A 17,385-nucleotide genomic window follows, 5' to 3' on the forward strand; every position below is an offset into this window, starting at 1 on the left:
TAGTACCAGACATTTTGGTAACACGCATCCGTCCGTTCTCGGAGTGGGGAGGGGGGGGGGGGGGCGGGATTGGGGCACCTCGCTGCTGTCATGCTGAAGACAAAATGTTATATGCGATAATCACGATATTCGGGCAGCTCGTTGCCTAGAATCAACAAAGTTTTAATGTTGCGAAAGGGTGACGCGACGGAGTGAAGTAATGTTATTTCGATTTACAAGATATCACTTCGGCATCTCGCTGTCAAATATAAGAGTATTCGGGCACTAATATTTTCAAATATGGAGGTAATTTGCTGCCTGAAATCATCATACTCCTTAAAGTTGCGAGTGAGCGCCGAAGAAGAAAGACCTTTATAGTGCTATTTACTCAAGAAATTGCATACTCTATATTAAATATAGTTTCTAAATTTCTTACGAAATCGACGTTATTACAATATTTTGTTGTTATGTCTAACTCACTTTCTGTCGCAGCAGCCCTATATAAAAGTCTCGCAGTACCCATGCACTTGGAAAGACATTTTGTTGTAAACAAAAATAATAAGGTCACTGAACCCGTGTCATCATCCAGATCAATGATAATGATGATGATACTAGCACTGAGTGCTCGGGTCCGGGAATACAAATAGACCGGTTTAGTTAAGTTCATGCATTATATTATTATACCCTTTAAACAAAGGTTGTTCTTAACAAAGCTTGCACGAGGCTCGCTCGACAAAGCAGCCAGTAATGTATGCTTACCATGGATTCCAAGTATTGTAGTTCATTCATTAAAAACAGGTTGATGAAACAACTCGTCAGTAGGTCCCCCAAGGAAAGCAACATCCATACTATATGTAAAAACGATTTATATCTGTGTTTCCACATTTCATTGTTTACTTGCTACTGTGTATTATCTATTTGTGTATATTATTTTCTGTTGTATATTGTTCATGTGCTTATGTAATGCCAACAACTGAATTTCCAAATGGACCTGAATAAAATTAATCTGAATCTAAATAACCATATGCAGGCTTTTGTCACTTGAGCATAATGTCGTAATAATCTTTTCATATATACTTTTTGATTTTTATATCATTTTTTGAGTTATTTTTTTAAATTTGTATAGTTGTTTTAATCATGATTTAATCAGTTTAAATTTTCAAGACCACTCCCCCCACCCGCTCATTCAAGTAATATTTCTCTTTTTAAAAAGTTATTTATTTATTTCTAAGTTACTCCTAAATAGGGAGTAACTTAGAAATAAATAAATAAAATTTATTTTTCAGTATTTCTATACTTCTATCTTTTTATCTTTATATCTCTTTACCTTTCTATATTGTTATTTTTCTATCTTTCTCTCTTTTTTCTTTTTTCTTTCTTTCTTTTTTCCAATCAATGAGTTTTAATTTTTAAGACCAGGCTCATTCAGGTAATATTTCTCTTGTTTTAAATGTATTTCTTTCTTTCTAAGTTACTTTCGATCTTTCTGTCTTTCTGTCTTTCTGTTTCTATTTCTATATTTCTATATCTTTTTATCTTTGTGTCTCTCTACCTTAAGTTCTCTCTTTCTATCTTTTTTTCTTTTTTCCAATCAATGACTGTTTGTAGGCATTGTATTTGAAGGGGGAAAACAGTAAAAACGCAATGAATCGCTTTTTGTGAAGGTGTATTGGGGTCTGTAAATCTAGACTACTATAGCGGTCCCTGGGCACTTATGGCACCTCAGATAGTTTCGCTAGATCTAAGGGGCGAGGCGAGGGATGGTAGGAAACTGTCCAATCAGAATCGTGATTTGCACCCCACGCTGAGTGAATGAACTTCTTGATTGTTTAGATTTGCATAATTTAATCAAGGACTTAGGATTTAATGTGTAACTTATGTGGGCGGTGCCGCTGACGATAGCGAGTTTTCGCTCAGCAACATACAGACCTTCGCGGACGCAGAGCACTCAGGTTTACGACTGTCGCACACCAGACCGCCCTCGATACAATACGTGGTTTCGCTTTTCGGTGAATGCGTACATATCTCTACGGAGGTGTTGCATTTGCAATGCCATTATGCAATTTTCGTAATGTAACCAAAATTAATGCATACGTTTTTGTGAAGTGCCTCGATACAAAATATTTCTTTCACCTGATAAGGATAATAGTATTTAAACATTAGGGGTATTTCGCAAGCTGCGGTTCGTGTGCAAAATCGAGCAGGGTGATCGCTGAGGGGCGTTCTCAAGTGAATAAACTGCCAATCAGCGAGCTTGTACCAAAGATGGTTATGAGAATTTCGTCGTCTAATGACGAAGGATGACGAATTTTAACGGGCGGATCTAGCTTCTTTTCTATGGCGTGGGTTGGGGGGGGGGGGGGGTGACATTTGAAAAATCTCCGCCGACCAATATTTCGCTTAGAGGGGGGGGGGGGGGGGGGGTAGGGAGCGCTAAAATTTGTTTTCAATTTGTTTTTGTTTTTGTTTTTGTTTTTGTTTTGTTTTGATTTGTTTTGTTTTGTTTTTTGTTTTGTTTGTTTGTTTGTTTGTTTGTTGTTGTTTTTTTTTTTTGGGGGGGGGGGGGGGTTTAAAGCACCTTGGCCAGCCCAAGGGGGGATTTAAACCTCCTACCCGCCCCCCCTAGATATCCGCCCCTGATGACACGAATGACTCTTCGGTGAGTTTTGTTTCTTCCGATTATTGTTTCTGAACAATAACAACATGAATATGGATAGATCTATATTGAATTGTTTTAAAACTTGATGATAAATTCTTGTTGAAATTTGGGGGGGGGGGGGGGGGTGACATTTGAAAAATCGCCGCCGACCAATATTTCGCTTAGGGGGGGGGGGGGGGGGGGGGGTAGGGAGCGCTAAAATTTGTTTTCAATTTGGGGGGGGGGGTATAGAGTACAGAAGCTGTGACGTCATAAAAATCTATTTTTAGAATTTCTCAATTTTTTATTCATTTTCCGAAAGAGCATCAAAAATAATGTCCAAATGTCGAAAACCATTTGAATAAGTTAAGTATTGGCTCGACCATCTGAATAAATATATGTCCTATGGGAACTCAGTGTTATATGCCCTGGCTCCTAGTGGAGAGTATATTTATTCAGATGGTCATATCTCAGACAATACTTAACATATTCTATTGGCTTTCAATATTTGGACATTATTTTTTATGCTCTTTCGGAAAATGAAGAAAAAATTGAGAAATTCAAAAAATAGATTTTTGATGACGTCACACTTCACCACTAGCCAGCCCAAGGGGGAATTTAAACCTCCTACCCCCCCCCCCCCCCCCCCCCCCTTCTAGATATCCGCCCCTGACACGAATGACTCTTCGGTGGGTTTTGTTTCTTCCGATTATTGTTTCTGAACAATAACAACATGAATAGATCTATAACATGAATTGTTTTAAAACTTGATGATAAATCATTGTTGAAATTTGATAAAAAGCCGTTTTGTGGCTTGGTCGTCCCCGTTCTAGATTTCAGGGCCTCAGCAGTCATCCAACTGTTACTATAGTATCTTCTCGATTTTGCACACGAACCGCAGATTTTAATTTGCGAAGATTGCCTGATATCGCTGTGCCTTGTGCATATAAGCTAGGCCGGGAGATAGTATGGATGCATGTACGTTATATAAGTGCAGTGATTTTGTGTTACTGCCTCTTTCTCAAATAATTGCACTTGCAAGAGCACCTCCATCACAGCCAGGCTCATCTCGCGGCATCGAATTTCGGAGATTCCAATTATTTTCATCTTTAACTTTTAGAGACACAGATTCAAGATGTCGGGAGCCAAGAAACCAAGAACAGTGAGTTTTGTTTCATTATTTTACATTCAATAAACTGTACAAAGAGAGATGCGATCGAGTAAGGTAGATCGAGTTTAACTCCAGGGCAGCGTCTCACGAAACCGTCATCAGTACAAGTTCACTGCCATCCCATTGAAATAAATAATAATAATAATATTGGATTCTTATATAGCGCACGTGTATGAAATGCGTGTATTAACTTTAACACGCGTTTCAATGGGATGTCGGTGAACTTGTACTTATGACGGTTTCGTGAAACGCGCGTCGGAGCTTCGTGGAGTTGGATCGAGTTGAGAGTTGAGGCTCTTCAGAGAAGATAGTACCAGTTGGTCTCTGATACTCCGACTCTTGACTTGAGTCTGAGATCATGCATTAATTGCCATATTCTGAAAGACTCGAGCATCTAGGAATTCCATCCCTATGAATGTAGGTGTGAACGGAAAGAAATGATTCAGGTTTTTAAGTTGTTGAATGAGAAGACTTTGATGCAGCTGCACTCTTCTTAATATTATTAAGTCACTCAGGGACACAAGTTAAAGTTCTAGTTAACTGAAATGTTGCACCAGCAAAAGGTTACATTCTTTCAGTTGAAGGGTAGTACATTTTTGGAATTACCCTTCTGCTGACATTGTTGAAGCATCATCATGCAGTCATTTTGTAAAAGCTTAAACTCAATAACCAGTGGAAACAAATGTATGTCTAGATCTATGTGTGAAGATCAATTTGATTTAAGCTTATGATCAGGAATAGACCTGTTGAATGGCCCTCGACAAGTAATAGACTAATAGTACTGGCCTACTGGGTGTCATCATAGCCTGTTAAAGGGTGACTAATTACCAATTCATGTTGACTTTTGTTGATCTGTAATACATCACATGTCTGACTTTTTGCGTACATTTACGTCGTATATTTTTCCCCGTTTTTTTCTAGTACTAGAGTCTATAGAAGTATTGTTCTACATGCTAAGCTCCACCCCTAAAAAACTCCTCCAAAAGCATATGACTTTTGTGACATGTTGTTAATCAGTCAGCTAGATCGATGAACAAAAGACATTGGTATATGTCCCTTCCATCAACTGACAACATCATGTTCACAATAGCTTTGTTATTTCTATTTTTTTATACAATGCCCAGGGCCCACTCACAAAATTCAATGACATTTTAAGCAGAACTTTACTATACCAGAAATCCCCAAGCAACACCATGAAAAGAAGAGTTTCAAATGGGCTATTATATGAAAACATGCTATGCTAATGCAATAAGGTACTCGATGGGTGAGGACATACCACTGTGTTTGTGAACAGGTGGGTGTGGAATTTTCACTGGAATATATAGCCCAGAATGTGAGCATTTTATCAAATGTTGCAACTTTTCAATCATATTTACGCACAATATAGATTGATTTCTGATAAGCTAGTTACAAACTTTATCTTGGGACCCTTTCTCTCTCTCTCTCTCTCTCTCTGTCTGCCTGTCTGTCTCTTTCTTTTGTCACAAGGAGGTGACATATTCCGTGTGAGTCAAAAAAAAGTTTACACCTAGAAAATTGCTAATTATTTTTAAAATCATCTATAAACAGTATATTATTATACATCTTATGAAAGAGTGTTTTATCCCAAATCATTTGGTATCATTTTTTTGTGATATGTGTTCACGCTTGGATGAACAGGAGAGTGCAAAAATCGACTTGCGCCAAAGTGATGCCTACAGAGTGTATTATGTTGGGATTAGCGGAGTGAGAGAATGAATTGAATGTATCAAATGAAATGCATTGCATATGCTTTTTGCAGAAGCAAAGTAACACACACCCACACACACGCGCACAAATGTTCGATGCTATTTGATATGTGTGATATGATTAATTTTGTTAGGGATGTTATTTGGATCTGCAAAGACCGAATTAATACCCAAATCCCAAATTGTTGTATTCAAACATCACATAAGCAACTTTGGCGCAAGTCGATTTTTGCACTCTTGCAAACAATGCCTCCTGTTCATCCAAGTGTGAACACATACCACTCGAAATGGTACCAAATGATTGGGGATAAAACACTCTTTCATAAGATGTATAATAATTTACTGTTGATAGATGATTTTTTTAATAATTAGCAATTTTCTAGGTGTAAACTTTTGTTTGACTCACACTGTATATACAATCTTTAATATCTTCCTGCACATCACAACAATACGTACAATGTAAGCAACAGTAATTCGATACAAAATAAAATAATAAAATACCTGTGACAAAAACACGGTCATGAGTTTTGATCAAAATCACCCCTTTTACAAGCAAGTCTTATGCTCATGTGCATGATTAAGAAACATGAATTTTTATGAGGTTTTTAACCCTTGGGGGGGGGGGGGGGAGGGGGAGTGGGGAGGGGGGAGGGGGGAGGGGGGGGGGACTTCAATCGATGCTCTTTGCCCAACCTACTGTTTGCAATGCAAATTATCGCAAGCTGCCAAGCTGGCATACAATTTGTTTGCATTTATTTCCAGTGTGTGAAGGTACATGTAGTGTGTATTTTAAAGGGTGTGTGTTTCTTGCCAATAGGGCTTGACCAATATTCTTAGAACTGGAATGGAGGGAATTGTATTTGCATAAACACTTGACATCTCCTTTCCATGGTTATCGGTTTTGCATTGGTTTTGCAATGGTTTGGAATCATTAATTCACTAAGCTAAAGTAGGGTGAATTTACTTCACTATGTTCTGAAATATGTGGTCTTGCTAGATTTCCACATCAACAGTTCAAACAGAAACTGGGTTAAACCAGTTTCAGCATCCTGGCACTTTGCCCTGTCAGGTTCAAAGGAAAGGTCACCCCTGGGTATTAAATATATTAGAGTAGTCTGCAAACACAGACCTGTTTACACAGGACACATGAAGCGTTGCGCAAGCAAGTGTTGTCGCTTCATCTGTTGCATATCTTGGACCCTATATAGCTATTCTCCCCCACCTTGTTTGCCCATGCAGTATACGGTAGACTGTCCCAGAGTCTCAGAGGCCAGTATGGTTCGTTTGCCTTCCGTGATGCCATAGCAACAGGAACAGAGGTTTTATTGCTGTGGTCTGTGTGATTGGTACACACCTTGTAAGCACTATAAAGTGAATCGAAACTTAGATAATTAGACTACGTTGGAGTCCCGCATGTGCTTACAATCTTAGAGAGATGCCGATACAAATAGAGACGGCAACAGCACCCACACCAGGGACAGAGCATCTTCCAAGAGAGGATGGTGACAACTGCACAACACCCGCAGGAACACAGGATTTCGATGGTTCAATCCCTCGTTCTGATTCTTTTGCCTATGTCACACGATATGGTCGCAAGGTTAATCCCCCATCTCGTTATCAAGAATAAAAACTTCATCGATTAATAGATTGATAAACAACAACTATACTTTATTTGTTTAATGATTTAGCATATCCGGTAGATTTACATTGATGATAGTAAAACCTCATATTTGACATAAGGTGATTCAATTTCTTAATCAGTATACATGTATAACCAAAGTGTTTTATATAACTGCCACGCTTAATATTGGTTATCTTTCAACAGAAAATCTCTTTTGTATACAGAACCGAATTTAGCAATTGTATGCCGTGCTCGTGCATGATATTTCAACTCTCCACACAAATACCAGGAATTATAGTTTTGTTACGCAGATTTGTCGTATTGCTAAGTCCTAATTAAAATGGGATGAAAAACGTTTTTTCGAAGGAAAATGTTGTTTATAACTGTTTGCCAGAAAGCAATATGGAATCACTTTAGTTTATTCCAGCAAAAGTTATGTAAAGTATAAAAAGTTGAATTACATTATACAAATATGTCGATTCAGCAACAAAATATGCCTGTTATAGTGGAGGACACTATTTTACCATTCTAAAATTTGCTTTTCTTGTTGAAAGGTACTTGTAAGTTTTAGTTGAACAGTTTTTAGTACTGTGCTTCTCGAAAAAAAAAGAAAAAAAAGAAGAATATGTTTGGAATGTTTCCTCCTGTTGAAATTTCTAAATTGTGTTACTGTTTTAGTGGATAATTTCCGTCATGCACAGTGCATATTGAGCAGGGAAGATACAACTGGTTAATGAGAGCACTATCAACTTGTCATTGAAAGAAGGGGGATGTTGTGGTACTATATGAACAACACCAATAGTTCATTGATGTGCGTAATGAGGCCGCGATTGGCGGAAGGATATTGGAATAAAGCACTTTCAAGATGGCCACTTATACATGAACATTGTCTACAGTGATCTCGTATTTATCCGTTCATCTGATCTTTCAACAGCCAGGAAATAAAAACATGTCCAGAGAGTGTGAGGCCTGGATAAAGGGTTAAATGTGCAGGTTCATTTTGGGGTAAAGTACATTTAGGGTGCGTTCAATCGAATTTTCGAAGCTAGAATCACAAACATCAATCACAAACCAAAACGCTGTTACAAAAAACAAGGTCACTGCGGTTAGCGTTCAAGCGATTTTTCATCAACGCTGATTCTAGCTCATTTTGAGCCCAGCCACTGCGCATCTCACTGCGCAGTTTGATCCAGGAACTTCGGCGCGACTGTCGACTGCTGTTTTGAGCATAGATCGCAATAATAAAACAAAAAATGAGAAGGTGATAGAAGGAAGAAACAAAGAATAACATAAGTAAAGACAGAAAGAGAAAGTCGATAGAATGATTAAAACAAAGAATAACATAAGAGAAGGTAAAAGAAAGAAGAATCAGAGAATAACATAAGGAAAGACAGAAAGAGAAAGTGATAGAATGCTTAAAACAAAGAATTACATAAAAGGTGATAGAAGGAAAAACAAAGCAGAACATAAGAACAGAAGGAAGAAACAAAGAATAACAAAAGAGAAGGTAATAGAAGGAAAAAAACAAAGAATAACATAAGAATAGAAGGAAGAAACAAGGAATAATATGAGGAAAGACAGAAAAAGAATGTGGAAAAAAGAAGGAACAAAGAATAACAAAAGAGAAGGTGATAGAAGGAAAAAAAAAAGAATAACATAAGAATAGAAGGAAGAAACAAAGAATAACGTAAGGAAAGACAGAAAAAGAATGTGAAAAAAGGAAGGAAATAAGAATAACATAAGGAAGGACAGAAAGAGAAAGTGAAAGAAGATTAAAACAAAGAAAAACATAACAGAAGTTGATAGAAGGAAAAGCAAAGATTAACATAAGAATAGAAGGAAGAAACAAAGAATAACAATAGAGAAAATGATATATAAAAACAAAGAATAACATAAGAGAAGGTAATTATTACCTTAATAGAAACATAAATATAAAAAAAATATTACCTTAAAAGAAGGAGAAAAATACAAAGAATAACATGAGAATAGAAGGAAGAAACAAAGAATAACATAAGGAAAGACAGAAAGAGAATGTGCAAAAAGGAAGGAACAAAGAATAAAATAAGGAAGAACAGAAAGAGAAAGTGACAGAATGATTAAAACAAAGAATAACATAAGAGAAAGTGAATTATAAAAACAAAGAATAACATAAGAGAAGATGATAGAAGGAAGAAACAAAGAATAACATAAGGAAAGACAGAAAGAGAGTTTGATAGAATGCTTAAAACAAAGAATTACATAAGAAAAGGTGATAGAAGGAAAAAACAAAGAATAACATAAGAATAGAAGGAAGAAACAAAGAATAACAAAAGAGAAAGTGATAGAATTATAAAAACAAATAATAACATAAGAGAAGATGATAGAAGGAAGAAACAAAGAATAACATAAGGAAAGACAGAAAGAGAAATTGATAGAATGCTTAAAACAAAGAATTTACATAAGAAAAGGTGATAGAAGGAAAAAACAAAGAATAACATAAGAATAGAAGGAAGAAACAAAGAATAACAAAAGAGAAAGTGATAGAATTATAAAAACAAAGAATAACATAAGAAAAGGTGATAGAAGAAAAAACAACAACACAAGAATAGAAGGAAGAAACAAAGAATAACGTAAGGAAAGACAGAAAGAGAAAATGATAGAAGGAAAACGAGGAATAACATAACGGAACAGGCCACGATGGTATAGTGAACGCAAATTGCATGCAAAGCGGGCGCGCGGTTCTTCCCAAACCGGAACAGGCTTTGTCATACAATCATGATTGAGAACTCCGTCCGTTTAATCGAATTTTAGCGACCGTGATTCTGCAGAATCATGATACAAAACGCATCTTTTTTGGCGTTTCATGTTTGTGTTTTTAAACACGTTTATTTTTACGACCGACGAAAAAATCGCTTGAACGCATTGCGTTTTAAACTAAACGTCTTTAGAAACCGTGATTCTAGGGTGAAAAAGTGTCGATTAAACGCACCCTTAGATAGGACCAGAGATATGCTAGATGAGACAATATGTTATATTTAGACATTCAGGAATCATGGTTTTGAAAAGTAATGTGTTCGGAGGTTTTATCATATCCTTTTCCTTTTCCTTGAAATCTATTGACTTTAAATTCTTATCTTCAGTGACAGGGACAAATCAAACTTGTGAACTTCTTGTTTTTCTTCAGATGTTAAAATCATCAGCCCCCAAATTTAAGAACACATTAATTCCCTATATTTGTCCCCCCCCCCCCCCCCATTAAAAAAATGAAGATATAGTTCGAGACTTTTAGGTAGCATTTGTTCTTCACAGCTGTCCCCATTCACTTGGTAGTTTAAATCAATCATTTCATTAATTTTTATAGATTTTGTATGAACAAATAAACATTCACATTTCTATAGTTATTCACTGAATGTGCAATATGTTTGTTAAATCTATGATGAATGAACTGAAGTCAAATTGAAATGTTCATTGAGTGTGGCTTGAGTGTGAGAAAGGAATATAGAGCATTAATTAGTTTCTTTTTTCTGTTTGTGAATAGGACAAGAAGGGGTTTATGGAGCGTCTGAATGCAGGCGAGATGGTAATTGGTGATGGAGGCTACGTGTTTGCTTTGGAGAAGCGTGGTTACGTCAAGGCAGGACCATGGACTCCAGAGGCAACCGTAGAATACCCAGATGCTGGTGAGTAGGTTTATTGCCGTTTGGTCTACTACCCTACTACCCAATCGGTCTATAAATCCTATATGGTCTACACCCAGTCTGTCTACTATCCACATGGTCAAATAGTCATTTTTGTCTACATGTCATTTCGTCTAATGACCATTTAGGCTATTATAGTCATTTGGTCTGATTTCCATTTATCTCATTGCTCATTTAGTCTAATAGCTAGTCAGTCAAATGCTCAGATCAAAGAAGGTCATATAAAAAAAGCTTGTAATCAGGATATTCTGAGAACTAGCTGCTAAGGATTACAATCAAACTTGGAATTTTAAAAATTGCTTCTGTCTTGGTTTGTAAAATGCTCTATGGGGGAGGCATCATTTTCGACTGCGCACAGTCTAGTTTTTCCATGAAATTCACTGCAACTGCATAATGATTTTGGAATCTCCTTTTTTATCATAGTACGACAGATCTCCAAGGAGTTCCTCCGTGCTGGAGCTGATATCATCCAGGCTTTCACATTCTACGCCAGTGACGACAAATTGGAGAACCGCGCAAACGAATCCCTCAACAAACACACCGTAAGTAAAAAATTCCAAACCTGCATCATTCTGTACCACAGCAATGTCTATTATGAAGACATACACCTCTTCCATACCGATGTAGATGCACCTCTTAAAGCCCTATGCCAACACAGCCAAAGACTGTAAATATAAGGCTACATTCTATAGGTTCGAGTGTCAAAATATCGTCGGGTCTCGCAGACTGTGAAGTGTCTTTACAGGGATAGAAAACCATTTGAGGAAAAGGAAGGAACTCAAAACACATCACAAAGTGGAGATGAACTTAAAAAATTGAATTCTTTTATGAATTAACGAAAAAGTAGCCCCTGAAATGGAAAAAGGAGCCCCGGAAATTGAAAAAGTAGCTCTCGAAAATTTCAAAAAGTAGCTCTCGAAAATTTCCAAAAAATTGGATATGGAGCCCCTGAAATGACTGTGGAACACATACCAGTTGTTGATTTTGATTTGGAAAATTAATGAAAAAGTAGCCCCTGAAAAAAGAAGCCCCCGAAATGGAAAAAGGAGCCCCAGAAATGAAGAAGAAAAAAAAAATTCACTGTGGAACACAAACCATTTGATGATTTTGATTTGGACATAACATTGTAATGGCAGTGAAGGGTTATGTACAACTTATAATATAATAATAATAATAAAAACTGTGCTAATGGTTTTATATTTATATTTGTTTTTGTTTGAAGGGTGCCATGATCAACCAGAGGGCATGTGACATTGCCAGTGAAGTAGCTGCCATCGGCAATGGTAACGGACCTGGTCTGTTTGCTGGTGGTGTGTGCCAGACACCCGGATACCTATCCGGTGGCACCAAGGAATCCGTCCAAGCCATCTTCCGCAAGCAGATCGAGGTCTTTGTCAAGAATAAGGTGGACTTCATTATCGCTGAGGTAATTAACAAAAGGAATTAGCAGTGACCGAAGAAATTACCTTCTCATTTACTTATTCTTATATAATTACTAGTACTTAACTATTTCTTTCTATTCTAGCTTTCACTCGTTTTGTTACTATTTTTATTAAGTCTTAATAATGCGTTTGTCATTTAAAGCTTATCTGAACTAGTTTGGCCAGGAGGGATTAGACCTCCCTGCATGGTCACTGACAGGTGGTTATCTCATCAAATCGGCTCTCAATTAACATACAAAAAAGGGGACCATGGGGGACCAACGGTCACCGATTAGGCATTGTTTGGTATATAGAGGGCGCAAGTAGCTATAAGTAGTGCAGTGGGGCTTTAAAATTACATAGTAGCCCAAATGAAATCTAGGTTTTCTTTCATCAAAGGAATTAAGAGCTGATATAGCTGAGCCATGCATACTGTTCGAGGAAGAGGATTAATGTGTTCAATCGATGCCTTTGTTTTGATTATAGAGAGTACAAAATCTGAAAAACCAATTGCCTAGTAATGAGCATGAACGTTCAAAGTCCAACAACAGTAAAAGCAGGAAAGAACCACTTGAATCTATTCCTAAGTACCTTTGGATGTGTGCAATATTGGGTATTAGAACATAATTATCTCATGCTTTGTTTAGCTCATAAGATTGTGCAATCAAAAAGGATTTGTATTGTTTTCAATTTTGGAGCCTATCAGTGAAATAGAGGATATCTTCCAATAATTGTTACCATGACATACAGAAGAACAGTTAATGATTTTGATGCTGCCAAATTTTTGATGTTTATAGGTGCGAACTAATTTCAATTTTTAGAGATAAAGCTCTAACTGCTTTTGCAACAAAATGAATAATAATTGTTCTTTCGTCATTCTGGAAATATGTTTTCTGGTTACTCATTATGAATTATCAAATATACAAAGTATATCATAGTTTTGGCCTAATGGATCTCAACAATATGCAGAGATCCAGATCTTGTTCAGATCCATGTAGCTTCTTTCCCACTCGTTAATTTGTCATCATTGATTTATCATGAGAATGTTATCTGCTTTCAGTACTTTGAGCATGTAGAAGAGGCTGAATGGGCTGTTGAAGAACTGAAGAAGACTGGTATCCCTGTAGCTTGCTCGCTATGTATCGGACCCGAAGGTGACATGCATGGTGTCTCTGCCGCGGACTGTGCCGTCAAGATGGCCAAAGCTGGTAAATATAAACAGCTAAATTTAATTTTAAAAAATAGAATAAAAAAAGGTGCTTACCACCGAAGTCTTAAAGGGCTAAAACAAACAATTACATATTAAGCAAAACAAAAAGAAAATGCAAATGAACCTGAAAATTACAATACATATGAATTATACATCAATGTGAACAGAGTAAGTTAATCATCATTAAACCCAATGCTTAATACTAGAAGCAGACATTTCTTGTTTAAAGCCCTTTCCTGATAAAATGAAAACAGATTTTTAAGAAACATTGGTCAGATTTCTAAGGAATGGTAATCAGAGAAAGAAATACTTTTTAAGTTGATAACATTTGATAACGTAACCATTTAATAATTGTAACTAATTAAACTTGTCATGGTATGATCTCTTTGTTTAGGTGCCGATGTTGTAGGTGTGAACTGTCACTTTGACCCCTGGATGAGTCTGGAAGCTGTAGCTCTCATGAAGGCAGGTCTAGAGAAGGCTGGAATCAAGGTGCCTCTTATGATCCAACCCCTCGGCTTCGCTACACCAGACTGTGGCAAGCAAGGATTCATCGATCTTCCAGAGTTCCCATTCGGTGAGTGTCGGTCTTATCCTTTTATGTCTAAAATATTGCATTAGCCTATTTTGCTGAATATGGAACTAAACATGGAAAAATATGTTGGAGGTATTGTGTGGACTTGCCAAAACTTATCTTATCTTTCCACATCTTACAAATTGATTTTTGGTAAATATGGAACTCTGAATTTACTTAAAGTAAGTAGGAAAGATCATGGAAATATTGCTTTATTTTTGTGGCCTCATCACTATCATCATCATGATCTGTTCAAAGACTCAACCATCTTCTCATCAAACAACAACCTTCAAGGAATTCCAAGAGGTCTACAAAGATCTATAGTTTGCATTTCATCAGTAGGATAGGGAGAAATGTAGTCCATGATATGAGAACAAAAATATAATAAATAAAACTTAAGTCTTGATGTAACCTGAAAAATTTGGTTCATTCTAAATTTTTGATTGTTTATCTTTCGCAGGTTTGGAGCCACGTATCTTGACACGTTGGGAGTGCCACCGCTACGCCCGTGAAGCCTACGACATGGGTATCCGTTACATTGGAGGCTGCTGTGGATTCGAGGCCTACCACATCAGGGCGGTCTGTGAAGAGCTGAACAAGGAGAGAGGATTCTTCCCTGAGGGAACAGAGAAGCACGCTCTCTGGGGTGATGGCCTTCGCCAACACACAAAGCCATGGGTCAGGGCTAGGTAAATCACTTCTTCAGGTTTTTCCATATCAAGGGGTCGATGACACAAAGATGTAACTCCATTTTGGCCATTTTGAGAAAAAGTGGTTTATGTGTCACTGAGCACTTACTATCGACTTTAATGGGGTGTTGGGTGGATTTAAGTCTTTGTGTTTCCTGGAAAGCCCACATTTTTCTGAACATTTTGATATCAAATCCTCATTTTGGCAGAATATGGAGTTACGTCTTTGTGTCACTGAACCCTCGATAAGATCTCTTGGAATTTTGTTCCATTATCTCATTCTTTGCATTTTCTACATCTTTGTCTTCTCATTCATCTATGTTACTTTCTATCTCTTTTTTCTTTGTCAGCATATATTTCAACTTGTCTATCTTTCCATCATCTCTATGTCTTTATCTTATTCTCTATCTGAACTAATTAATCTAGCAATGAAGAATTCAAGATTTCTGACATTAAAATTTTAGCACCAATTATCCTTTAGAAATATGAAGTATATTAGTATTATAGGATAAAAGTTTTTTTTGGGGGTTTATTTATGTCGGTTTAAGGAGACGCTCTTAGAAGACATGAGCATATGGCCTCACCCAGGAGGATGCTGAGACCCGTTTTACAAAGCCTTTTTTCAATGACAAATGACTAAAATCATTGACAAATCTGCTGCAAGGAGCAAGGATTTCAGTAGCTTATAACAAAGACCGTCATTTGTCACTGATGAAAAGTTTTGTGAAACAGGCCCCTGCAGGCTTGGAGAGGGGCCCATAAGGGAAATTAAATGTACAACCCCACATCATGGGAAGAACAGATGCTAAACAATGACAATTACGACAATGATGATGAGGATGATGATGATGTGTCAGTATGAAATGATTTAATTACACCTTACTTTCTGTTTTAATGATTTTAGGGCTCGCCGTGATTACTGGGAGAACTTGAAACCATCAAGTGGTCGACCCGACTGTGCCTCTATGTCCAAACCTGATGCTTGGGGTGTGACACGTGGTGATGCCAACCTTGTTCAGCACGTTTCTGCAACAGACGACGCAGAACTGAAGAAGTTGTACCAGCATGAGAAGGCTTAGGATCAGTGTGTATTACTTGCATGGATTCAAGAACAGTTCGTCGGAATGTCCTTTTTATGAACCAACCTAACCACATGTAGCAAACATTCCCATACATGTAGATACCAGATGACCGCATTGTTGTGCCTTGTTTATTATGACTGGCTTATACATGTAGTCATGTGACTATGTTTCAGTTCAACGAGCTAACTTTGTTTTTAGACTTCAAGAATGAAAGAATTTGAGAACATTTCTTTCCTTGTTTTACTACTTTCTCATGAAAATTTAACTCTTTGTAGTACTTTTTCTGCCTTGCTTGGAAATCATGTTCATTTCTTAGAACGTGCTAGTGCTTCTCAAGACCAATATCTGTCTTGATCATGTATTTGACAATCCATACTGTCAGCAGCTGAGATGAAAACTGTCCACTTAGATACATCTCTTTCAAAGGTATATACCAAAGACAAAGAATTGTCTATTTTTATGTACTTTTTATTACAGGTTTTTTGTTTGGTGTAATTACCTAGGTTGATATTCAAAATAAGACTTGAGGGTCTTCCAGGTGTTATTTTTCCATAAAACTGATTATTTACATATATGCAAATTTACTGTTTTAACATTGTCATTTTAAACATGTCAATTTGATTGTCATTACATACCAGGTAATCATGCTAAAAGGGTTTTAATGTTCAGGTATTTTTTATGCTTGGTTTGTTATTCTGTTGAATTTTGTCAAGGCTCAAAGCAAATTTATCTGTATTTTGATTGGACAAGAACTCGCTTGTCCATCTCAATGATGTTATGACCATGTTCCAATGAGAATTAAAAACAAAATTGAATGTATCAAAATCATGTCTTGTGTTCTTCTTAAGAGCTTTTATTTTAAATCAAATGGTTTACAATGTTTGGAAAGCTCAAGGCCTGAAATCATGAAAGATGTTTGCCTTGACCCTTGGAATCAATGGATTAAACTTCAATAAAAAAAAGCACCCACATGTCCACTTGGAAGGCAACAATGTGCTTTTGCACACTTACATGAACAGTTAACAACCTAATTATTCTTACCCTTGCCAAGTTTAGTAATTTTTTAAGTACACAAAAACTGTACCAAAAAAAAAGAGGTAACTTGTATAGTCCACCTAATGAGCCTGCAGTGAACAAGCTAATTATTTAAAAAATTGGTGGAATAATACTCTAAAAATAGAGACGGGCTATGACAAAGATGTAATTGGACACGAGTTTGTCAGTTTTTCAGGGAAGAAGTTTACTTCAATCTTTATATATTCATATATACAGTACATACAAATCTTTACAAATACAATAGATTAAATAAATTAATACAAACTTCTTTGGCAAGTAAAGCATAAATACTTTTCAATGACTATACAATTACAATATATAAACATGTACATAAACTGAATCGGTGCCTAACTGAGCTGAAAGCCCATTCCCACTAGACTACCTACTATTTTACAAATATATGCCCAAGTATAGAGATACATGTCTTCCCACAAAATTCATTTTTGTGCATTGGTTTTGTGTAAAACCTGGTCACATTTCAACCATTTTGATGACTAGTTCTATGCTTATGATTAATAATTTAATGTATACTGGTACATC

General features: G+C 36.7%; 1 protein-coding gene across 1 annotated transcript; it reads left to right on the forward strand.

Moving 5' to 3' along the window:
• Positions 1-3,601: 3,601 nt before the first annotated feature.
• Positions 3,602-15,955, forward strand: LOC575553 (betaine--homocysteine S-methyltransferase 1). Its single transcript, XM_775947.5, has 8 exons — positions 3,602-3,779; positions 10,654-10,795; positions 11,237-11,355; positions 12,036-12,239; positions 13,295-13,442; positions 13,839-14,021; positions 14,479-14,707; positions 15,612-15,955. The coding sequence occupies exons 1-8, from the start codon at positions 3,753-3,755 to the stop codon at positions 15,784-15,786; spliced, it is 1,227 nt and encodes a 408-aa protein (XP_781040.1). The 5' UTR covers positions 3,602-3,752; the 3' UTR covers positions 15,787-15,955.
• The last annotated feature ends 1,430 nt before the right edge of the window (positions 15,956-17,385 follow it).

The sequence above is a fragment of the Strongylocentrotus purpuratus genome, unplaced genomic scaffold, assembly GCF_000002235.5.
Source record: "Strongylocentrotus purpuratus isolate Spur 01 unplaced genomic scaffold, Spur_5.0 spur5_scaffold_9, whole genome shotgun sequence".
In the NCBI taxonomy this organism is placed as follows: Eukaryota; Metazoa; Echinodermata; class Echinoidea; order Camarodonta; family Strongylocentrotidae; genus Strongylocentrotus; species Strongylocentrotus purpuratus.